Genomic DNA, 11,272 nt, shown 5'->3' on the forward strand with positions numbered 1-11,272 from the left:
TTTTCTTTTTCTTTTCTTCTTCTTTTTTTTAACCTGAGCATTGCTCAGCTCTGGCTTATGGTGGTGCTGGGAACTGAATCTGGAGCCATTATGCTGTCTCCCCAGTCCCACTTATGTTCATTTTCAACCCTTAATAAGCATGTTTCTGAGGTCAGGAAGGTGGCTCAGCAGGTGGTGCGATCAACTTGCATGTATGAGACCTTGGGTTGTATCTCCAGAACAGGTGCTGTGTATGTGGGGGTGCCTGGGTTGCTTTTATCTGTTAAATGAATCACATTTTTAAAAGCATAACACTTTTTTTGAATGGGTTCAGAAAATGTCACTCTAAAAAGATACCACTTTGATAGGTAGTAATTTTGTATTGAACTCAATCAAAAACCAGTAAGCTTGAGAAAAACTTATCACTCAGTTACCTAGAAAATTTAGACAGGGAGTTTGGCTCAGAAGGCAAGTTACTAAAAAGAAAAATTGTTTTGAATGTCATCTAATTGCCTGCTTTTATCTTCTTATAATAAATACCTGCACTTATCTTCTTATGAATTACCCTTTCAGAGTTCTGGGTTCAGAGTAGCATTTAATTTTTTTTTTTGTTCTTGCCCTTTGGATTCGTATCATTGATGCCTCTCTATTAATATTAATCTACCTTATACCAATTTAATTATTAGATCTCCTAATAAACCTAAAAGTGTAGAAGGAAATATTCTCTCCCCCTGTACTGTGATACATTGTTCTAAAAATAAAAATTCTCTCTGCAATTCCATGCTGTGTTATAGCAACGTATAAAATCTTGTTCAATTTACTAGCGATTCCACATTTAATTACCTACAGATCTATACATTATGTATATAAATTTTATCATTTATAATCAAACAAATGAACCAAGAGAGTCTTTGCATCTGGGGATATGATTTTATTTTATGCCATTCAAAATAAGTCAACCCCTAAAACTAAGTAGAGTTCACAATATACCCAAGACTGCTGGGTAAAGAATCATACTGGTGCTCTCTCTTTACTATTCAAATATAGGGCAGTTACTCACCTGTTGTTGCCCTTGAGGATGGATGCCCAGCTAACTTTGTGTCTTGACAAAGGCGATTCTTCCTCAGAAACACCTGCTTGGGTAGTTAAGTGTCTAGGGAAGATATCTGGGGCATTAGATCTCATTTCTCTTCCATTTTGATGTTTAGAAGACAACTAGAATGCTCTGATGAATGAAAAGTCTCCCAGCCAGAAATGATATTGAAGGTCATCCAAGAAGTCCCCATTAGGGTAGTCTATATTAGTGACCTGGACATCAAGCTATAGAACAAGTTTTGTCATGACAGTATGTGTGCTAAGATTGAACATACCTTCACCCTCACTCTCACCCTCAACCTCAACCTCCCAATTACTTTTGCATGACAGATGGTCTTTGGAATTGAGGGGGAAATGATGTCAGATGTGACTATTTCTTTAAAAGTTGCTCCTTTGGGAAACCAATAGCAATGCACCAAATACCAAATTCTCAGAAACCACCTAAACCATTCATAACATCAGACAAAAGTCTTTGGGATTGCATGATACCAGTGTACAATACTGCAAAAACTGGAACTGAGCTATAGACCTTCCTGTACACTAGAGAATTCTTCATTTTTCTTTCAGGCAGACATTTGAAAAGAGAATGACCAGTTAAGAGTGTAGGGATGATGGGTGGTGGTGGGGGTTCTGAATTATTTGAACAATTATGAAATTGTAGCTCAGGTTTGTAGAAAGATATTGGAGACTAGATTTCCCGTTTATTTATAGGCAGAAACTTGAAATGGTCTTGATTGGAAGGAATAAAATATTTGTTTCCCTCCCTCCCTTCCTTCCTCTCTTCCTTCTGTCTTTCCTCTCTTTCAGTACATAGGCAGAGAGGGAAAAACAAAAAAAAAAAACACAGCGTTAATTCTTCCTAAGATGCAGTGAGTGTTGTTCTCAAACCTGGGTCATGCACATGGTAAAACTACTCACTAATAGGTTAAGTGACCTATTTTTCACCCTTACTTGACTTTTTGTCGAGTATCCATGTTGTTTTCAGTACTGTGATGTCCTGTGACCATCTTCATTTTATTTTTTTTATTGACTTAATAATGATCAACAAGAACATAGGATAAGAGGGGTACATTTCCATATAATTCCCACTACCAGAACTCCATATCCCATTTCCTCCCTTGAAAGCTTTCCTAGTCTCTATCCCTCTGGGAGCATGGACATAGGATCATTATGGAGTGCAGAAGGTGGAAGGTCTGGTTTCTGTATTTGCTTGACTATTGAACATTGGCATTGGCAAGTTGATCCATACTCCCAGTCTGTTTCAAGAAGACTATGGTGACAGTTCTGCAAATGTCTGGAAAATTTCACTGGGTTATGAATAAAAAATTGTCACTATGTAGTTGGCAAAATTTGACCAAAAGACTGATCTATAAAGTTGTTATTTTTTCAATCATCAAAACACAAGCACCATTTGATAAACATGTGTTCAAATAAGACACTTAAAACATTCTTTAGAATAATGAAGACAAGAGTTCTGACTTTGTAACATTTGAGAATTGGTGTGACAGTTGAAATCATTCGTCTTTGAGAATACTTTGATTTACAACTGGCTGGTGACAACACGCTGTCTTTGAATCAAACTAAAGAAACTAACCACTTAAAAGAAGGAACCGAATAACCTGCTTCCTTTGTCCTGTTGTGATTAAAACGTATTCTACCTGTGGGATGATGCTGTATACTTTAAATTGGCAAGACTATATATACCACAATGTCAAACTTGCTATTTCAAGAAGAGAAAAATGATTTAAAGACCATGGACTAATCTTTACATGACATAAAATGCAACCTCATAGCGTCATATGTTGTCTGAGTTTGGACTTTGGAGTTAGCACGTTGCACTCTTTTGCTTTGTAACCGGAGTACAAGTAACTTCTCAGAACTTTAGCTTCCTCATCTGTAAGAAGCTAATCATACTTTTCTCATGGAACTTCTACAATGTCTAAGTGAAAGTAATGTACATAAAAACAATTGCCTGAAGCATGGTAAGTCCTCAAAAATTGGAAAGCAAATGAATTAAGACTAGGGGTAGTTGACTTTGCCCATCATTTTTCTATCTACCCAATATTTATTATAGGGTTACTAAATTATATAGTTCCCAGCATATGAAAGTTGCAAAACTGAAATACCTTCAGTGTGTATTTCTTTTTAAAAAAAATTTTATTTAATTTATTTTTTTCACCAGTGCACTGCTCAGTTCTGGTTTATGGTGATGCTGAGGACTGAACCTGGGACTTTGGAGCCTCAGGCATGAGAGTCTCTTTGTATAACCATCACACTATCTACCTTCCACCTTTTCTTAAGGGTAGTATGAAATCCAGGAGAGAAAAGGAGAAAGAAAAGTGGGAAAATGGAAGGCAAACGAAAGGATGGCAGAAATGAAGAAAAATATATAATTAAAAAATATACAGAAGAAACCAGAGTTGAAATAAAAGCAAAATCTGGATGGGTGGAACAAGGCAGGGAAGGAAGGAACTAAGAGTGCACTTCGGGGCGGAGCTCCACAGAGGGCGGGGCTTGGGAGGAGCCACGCCTCCGTGGGCGGGTCATCAAGGCGGGACTTCCTCTCGGAGTGTTCATCCTCTTTCTCCGGAAGACCTGAGCAGCGATCTATCCTGTGTTCCAAGGAGACTGAAGCCCTTTTCCCCAGGTGAAACCTGCGTTCAGCGACCCGACCCGACCCCGGCCTGCAGGTGAGCTCTGCGGGCGCTGCTGGCGTGGGCCGGCGTGGGGTGGCTCCTGGCTCTCGGCGGCCGCAGTGGGAGGGCGCAGCCCGCCGTGGGGGGGTGGGGTCGGTGCCCTGGGAGCGAGGCCGCGGTCTCTGCAGCCTCATCCCGGCCTGGGGGTCCTGACCGCCCCCGCCCGGTGACAGCAGCGAAGTCAGCCTTGTCTGCCAGTTCTGCCTAGGCGACCTCATTGAACTCTTGTAGCTGCTCACGTAGAATAGTTTTCCCCTTTTCATTCTTCCGTCCCCAAGATAAATCAGACCTGGCATATTCTCGGGGTCGCGAAGTACCTCCCCCTTTTATTTTGAGAGAAAGACAGAGACAGAAACACAGAGAGAGCGAGCTACAAAGGAAAGACCACAGTACTGCAGCTGGGTCCTGAACCTGGGACCTGGGAGTCTCAGGCATGGAAGCCGTTTGCATAACCCTTATACTGTCTTCCCATTCCACTGAAGGTCCGTTGAGCTAGCTGCCTGCAATCGCGCTGCAGGGAACAGGTGGCAAAAAGAAAGGTGACATTTCCCTCACCTTTAGGATGGTTGTGCCCAAAGCAGAAATAATTGAAAATGTTTAAGGTTAAATGTTAATGAAAATGTTCCTGAGAAAATAAAGGTAATAAAATGTGATTTGTTCTATCAAGAAGTAGAGTCAATGCTAAGTTACACAAATGACCAGATTTTTTTTTTTTTTTTAATCACTGGCTTCATTATTGCAGGATGACTCTTTTTCAGATGAGAGACAGAAAGACACTACAGCACTGAAGCTTCCTTCATAGTAAGGGCCAGGTTCCAACCTAATCGATGCCAATTACAAAGCAGGAGCACTATCTAAGTGAATTGTCTTGCCAGCCCAGATGATCAGATTATATATATCAACCAGGGCACACCTGGTTGAGTGCACATGTTACAATAAGCAAGGACCCAGGTTCCAGCCCCCTGCCCCCACCTGCAAAAGGAAAGCTTTGCGAGTGGTGAAGCAGTGTTGTAGGTGTCTCTCTGTCTCTCTCCCTCTCGATCACCCCCTTCCTTCTCAATTTCTGGCTGAGAATAAATAAATAAAGATAAATACAAAAAAAATTTAAAAGAGAGAGAGAGAGGGATACTTGTAGCACTGTTTCACTGCTCTAGAAGCTTCCCCCATGAAGGTGGAGTTCCAGGCCTTGAACCTGGGACCTTGTACACTGTAATGTGTGTACTCTACCAGGTGTGCTACCGCTGCTCCCAAATGAGCTGATCTTAAGGGACATTGTGAATGCTCTAAGAGTTACTTGTAGTGTATTAAGGGCTTTTCCAGACCAAGGTGTCCTCAGTGTGCCTTTGCTCCCAAGAATGCCATTCACACTCAAGACTGAGTTGCTTCCTGCTCAGATGATGGACCTCTCCTCTGAGTTCTAGATTCATATATTCAGCTGCTTAATTTGACGTTGCCCTTTGCTTTCACAAACACCCGCATTATCCATGAATTAATCTCTTGATCTTCACACCTTTCCCCCCAAAACCCCAAACTTAACAAACTTAAGTGGAAAATCTTGACATCATTAAATTTACCCCTCTGTCTTCATTCTGTATTCAGTTGATCTGTTCCTAAGGCCCTTTAAATTTACCTCCCACAGCAAGCATCTCTTCTCTTGATTCTCTCAACGTTACAATTTAGTATTTTTCTCTGCCTCCCCTGAAGGTTAAAGGGAACCATCAGATCTTCTCTGTACTATAGCATCCTGAATCTAAATCTCTGAACTACCTTCCTTGAAGATCTAATCATATTGACATAACCCTCTAGTCTACTCTATTCAGTGGCCATTCATATATATATATATATATATATATATATATATATATATATATATATATATATAACTAATTCATTGCACAGGACTGATCAATACTATTTAAGTGTCATTCCTTCCAGTTTCCCTTGATCTCAAAGCTGTCACTCTTACTTTCTTCCTTTACTGGATATCCTGTAGCTGAGTTAGTTGTCCTTGGCATCTTGATTTAATTATGTCCTCAGAAAAACATTACCTGTTTCCTAAGACAGGTATGAACTCCCATGCTATATCCTTCTCATTGTGCTTAACCTTTTTTTAACATTTGTGACTTTGCATAGTTTGCATTTCTGGAGTCAGACATGCTACTGTTGTACCACAAGGTCAACATGCTACTGTTGTACCACAAGGTCAAACTATGAGTCCTGCTCATAGTTTGCATTTCTTTCTTTCTTTTTTTCCACTACTCCAGACTGATTTGTTTTCAGAGAGAGAGAGAGAGAAAAAAAAGAGAGGATCACAGCATGGGAGCTTCCCTCAGCACTATAGTACTGGGATATCCAGGGGATAGAACTTGTGTTGGGAGCATGACAAAGCATGAAAAGGAAGCAAGCACCCTTCCAGGCTCCCAAGTAAGCTATCTTGTCATCCTCTGATTCTGTTAATTAATATCTGCTTCCCAACTAGAGAATAAGCGTTAACCATGTGACTTTTTCCTCAACATCATTCATGATGTTGTTCACAACATATAAATGGTATTTAGCACATAACTTTCAAAGGATTAAACCAGTAATAATGTCTGGGAGCATCATCTGTGTAGGAAAGGGAAAGTTTTGGAATAGATGTTAAAGAGTTTAGTTGTTATTATCAAGGCTGTTAAGAAGGCAGACATATTAGTGTCTTAAACAAAGTTTCTGGTAAAAACATTCTGAGAGCATCTATTAGACATAGATAAAAAGACTGGTGGTTAAAAAAAAATAGAAAATAGAGTTTGGAAGTTTTTAAAACTTGCAAAGTAGTACCTCTAAAAATCAGAAGGTGGCTCCTTTTTAAATATGTTTTAAATTTTTATATTAAAAGAAATAACAAAGTAGAAACAGTTCTGTGTTTGTTCCTCATATACCTCTGTCCTCTTCCCCACACCCCTTTGTCCCCTTTCCAATATAGTGAACCCTATGTCAGGGATATTGAGCTGTCTTCAAGGTGAAGCTCAGTGTCAGCTATTTTCTGTTATAAGGAAGACAAAATTAAAGTTGCTTCATAGTAGTTGCCACAGTCTGACAGCTTAAAGAGTTTCCCCTGTGTTAGGTACATATTCTAGAGTGTATCTAAATCACTGGGAGTTATTTTAGTCTTCTCTTCTGAAGTCTATGGAAAGATGGACTGTTCAACACAAAAAAAATACTTTGTTTTCCTCTGAAACTCAGTGAGATAAAATTTATTATTATTAATTTTTAATCTTGGAATTTTCAGTGATAAAGCAGTAAACTTTAAAATCAGGAGTGAGTTTAAGTCTATATCATCTGTCTTTATAATATTGGGTAAATTATCAGATAAGACAGATAAGATAGACACTTGCAGATCTGCTTAACCGCCTGTGAAGCAATTCCCCAGCAGGTGGGGAGCCGGGGGCTTGAACAGGGATTCTTAGGCTGGTCCCTGCGCTTCATGCCATGTGCGCTTAACCCGCTGCACTACCGCCGACTCCCTACTACAGTTATTTGTAATAATGTGATATGATATGGATCCTTTGAGAGATAGTTTTACACAACACCTTTTGTTATGGAAATGTTTCCATGATAGAGGTAATATAATTTAGGTTAAGCAAAGTTTTTAAACGGATCTACAAGTGAATCTTAAATAAACAAACAAAAAAACTCTAGAATCAGAAAGATGGTGAATCCTGAATGAAAATATTTTGTGAATAAACTATTCTGTAATTAAGACTTTTCAAGATTTCTGACTGCTTTGTCCTGATATTTGTTAATCTCTCCAGAAGATGGCTGACCCTTGGCAAGAATGCATGGATTTTGCAGTAACCCTCGCAAGACAAGCTGGAGAGGTATAAACTAGAATTTTATCTTCTGTAATATGGTGATTATGGATAGTGTGTTACATTATTAAATAAGAGACATATTTTAACTAAACTGCATTGTTTTCATTTTGCCGAAGCACTTCAGTACATTGAGTACTCCAATTCTATGTCATTAAGCCTCTGTGGTGACAATTATGAATTTAAAATAGTATTTAAGATGATATGATTTTGAAAATATATTTATTGATTGGATAGAGACAGAGAGAAATAGAGGAGGGGGAGGTAGGGAGAATAGAGATAAAGAGAAATACCTACAGCACTGCTTCACTGTCCCTGAAGCTTCCCACTTCAGGTGGGGGCCCAGTTCCATGTGCACCACCACTCAGTCCAAAAAAGATATTTTTAAAAAATTATCTAAGATAGATTTAATATTGTAGACCATTCCTGTTTTATCATTTAGCTTGCTTTAGAGTTACTTATTCTTATTCTATTTGTTTACCAAAAAATATCTTTCTAGGTGGTTTGTGAAGCTCTGAAAAATGAAGTGAATGTAATGATTAAAAGTTCTCCAGCGGATTTGGTAACTGTTACTGATCAGAAAGTTGAAAAAATGCTTCTCTCTTCCATAAAGGAAAAGTATCCATCACACAGGTATTTATTTCATTTTCGATGTTGACACAGAAATTGACTTGAGTTAATTTTAGCTGGGAAGGAATTTATTTGGGAAGCGTTGGGCCGTCTGACTGAGGCAGAAACCAGGGAGTAAGACAGAGCGATAAACCACAGGAGGATTGCTTTGGGTGTTGTTGGCAGCCTCAACCTTGATTCTGCTTGTTTTGAGTATATTTACATCCTTAAATCGAGATTCCAAATACTGGGCAGGAACAACACTTGGACCAACGATGTTTGTCCAAGCTCAAACAACCAGGGAACGGCAAACAAGGGATAGTTTGAGGAATGTGTGGATATTGGGACGCCAACATAATTAATATCTACTATAGATACAGGTGTGTGTGTGTGTAATTTTATTCTCTGTACTGCCAACGTCTTTATGTGAGAGAATGGTGGTAACTTTAGGGAATTAAAGAGCATCTACTAAAATTAGCGTTTTTATAGACACACAAGTACAAAAAAAAAAAGTCATTATTTTAAAGATTTAACACCATCATTCTCTACTTTTTTTTCTTCTGGTCATTCCATTGAACATGTTTGGAGTTTTTGCCATTGACCAGGAAAAATATTTGAAACTGTGGCTATATATGCTTCTTCTCAATAAAATGTGTGCAGCTAAGGGAAAGGAGATAAAAGAGGAATGCAACAGCAGATCAGTGTTTAATAAAGTGGAGAAAAATAGAGTAGGAAAGAAGAAAGTGAACTCAAATACTATTTGCAAAATTCACTGAGATTTATGGCAAAGCATGTTTTAAGAAAGTATATTATATACAGAAATATTGGTAGATGATTTACTTTCTTGTTGTTGTTGCTGACACCAAATTATCTTGGAAATTGCACTGTTTACCTGTGGTAAACAACACATTTACTGTCTTAGGGTTTCCTAGAGTCAGGAATATGAGAATAACTTAGCTGCATTGTTCTGTTCCCAGTCTCATAATGTTATGGTCAAACTGTCAGGGCTGCAATCTTCTCACGATTCAACTGGATGGAAGAGACTATTTAGTTATGAGAGGTTGCGATGCTCACTTCCTCAGGGTTTGTCTGTTGGCAACTTCCCTGAGTTCCTTGCTGTATAATTTTGTTTATAATGCAGCTTATGGCATGACTCCTGGCTTCCTTCAGGTCAAGAGAGGAAGAGTGAAGGAGAAAGAGTGAATAAGGTACCATTTTGTGAGTGAGGCCTCCAAAACTGCAGTCATTAATGCCATGTTCTGTTGGTTAGAAATGATACTCAAGACAGGAGAGCTAGGTGCTACCTTATTATTATTATTGTTGTTGTTATTAGATAGAGACAAATTGAGAGTGAAGAGATAGATAGATAGATAGATAGAAGGAAGGAGGGAGAGAGAAAAATTTGCAGCATTATTTCACCACTCATGAAACTTACCCCCTGTGGGTAGAGACTGGGAGCTTAAACCCAGATTTTGCTGTGTGTATGTGTGTGTGTTTGTGTGTGCACCAACACTTGGCCCTCCTTTTTTTTGTTTTTCTTTTTTCTTTCCCTACTAGGGTTATTGCTTGTGCTCAGTGCCTACATGACAAATCCACTGCTTCCAATGACTTCTATTTTTTTTTTTGTCTTTATTTTGTTACGATGGAGAGAAATTGAGAGGAAAGGGGAAGATAGAAAGGTAGACAAAGAGAGACACCTGCAGCAATGCTTCCCTGTTCATGAAGCCTTCCTTCTGCGTATGGGGACCAGAGACTTGAACCTAGTTTCTTGCGTGTGGTGATATGTGTGCTCAACTGGGTGTGCCCCTGCCCTAGGTGCTGGCTTTTAAGGAGAGGAATATGAAATACAGTTATAACTTCTAATCTTCAATAAATGCCCTTTTTAGGGGTGTGTGTGGTGGTGTGTATGTGAGGAAATGTGTGCCCTGGTGTTACAATACTAGAAGTATTGAATTCTGATATTTTCCATGACTTCGCATTGGAGAAAAATTTTCAGAGCTTTCTTGCTATCAGTTTGAAGGCAAAAGGAACAAGAGAAAAAAAATGTGATGTATAAAGTTCCATGGTATGACATTGTTTATATTTAAACATTATTGAAAGCTACAGAAAGATTTGAAGTTTGCCATTCTTTAGTTTCATTGGCGAGGAATCTGTGGCAGCTGGGGAAAAAAGTCACTTAACTGACAGTCCCACATGGATCATTGACCCTATCGATGGAACAACTAACTTTGTACACAGGTAAGTGTTGGAAGTTTAATATTATAATTACAATTTTATATTGCCCTTATAAGTAATTGTGTAATTTGTAAAGTAAAATATATTATGTGCAGCTTTCATCAGGTATGCATAATATGATAAAATTTGAATGTCATGGATGTGTGCAGTAAAGTACTTGTTCATTCTTTGTCTCACAGCTGGAACATCATGTAAAATATAATCAGACAACATTGCAACTATGAGGTCACTAGTGGGATGTTCTAGGTATAGAATGAATAGGGTCCAGGAGAAAAGCTGTTAGGGAAAAAAAAAGCTATTGCATCAGTACAAAGGACTCTGGGGGAGGAGAGCTTGGGAGAGGGTGGAGAGAACATTAGGAAGATAGTTAAGCAAGTAAATAAGCATGGGCTTTAAGATCAAAAGTCTTGGGTTTGAATCTGGGTGCTTTTATTGTTCTTTTTTTTTTTTAATTAATTTTATTTGAGAGAGAGGACCAAATAGATGTTATATGTAAAGTTAATCCTGTAGCTAGCTGTACATATATTTACTAATTCAGTTACTAAAATTCCCAATGCTAAGGTCTAGACTCTGCATGTGGTAGCATGTTAATATAGAAAGATGTAGGTGTCCTGTTGTAAGAGGACAGAGGTTGTTAAGTAGTTATCTGGTATGAACCACTTTTGGTAAAAGCTGAAAATATTAAGTATTTTAGAAATTTTAATTTTTTAAAAATTATTGCCACTAAGGCTATTGCCCAGGGCTTGGTGCCCATACTAGGAAACCACTGCTCCTGGTGGTAGCCATTTTTCCCTCCTTTTTTTTTGCCCTTTC

At 38.6% G+C, this 11,272-nt stretch overlaps 1 protein-coding gene across 2 annotated transcripts in view; it reads left to right on the forward strand.

The window, feature by feature from the left end:
• Positions 1-3,610: 3,610 nt before the first annotated feature.
• IMPA1 (inositol monophosphatase 1) overlaps positions 3,611-11,272 on the forward strand; it is an 18,593-nt gene continuing 10,931 nt past the window's right edge. Inside the window, exons 1-4 of one of the 2 annotated variants that reach the window (XM_060199556.1) lie at positions 3,611-3,764; positions 7,559-7,624; positions 8,115-8,248; positions 10,358-10,462. In XM_060199556.1, coding sequence (XP_060055539.1) covers positions 7,562-7,624; positions 8,115-8,248; positions 10,358-10,462 — 302 coding nt within the window. In that variant the 5' untranslated portion in view covers positions 3,611-3,764; positions 7,559-7,561. The remainder of the gene's footprint in view (positions 3,765-7,558; positions 7,625-8,114; positions 8,249-10,357; positions 10,463-11,272) is intronic. The other variant, XM_060199567.1, reaches the window with a different exon arrangement.

This window comes from Erinaceus europaeus, chromosome 1 (genome assembly GCF_950295315.1).
Source record: "Erinaceus europaeus chromosome 1, mEriEur2.1, whole genome shotgun sequence".
In the NCBI taxonomy this organism is placed as follows: Eukaryota; Metazoa; Chordata; class Mammalia; order Eulipotyphla; family Erinaceidae; genus Erinaceus; species Erinaceus europaeus.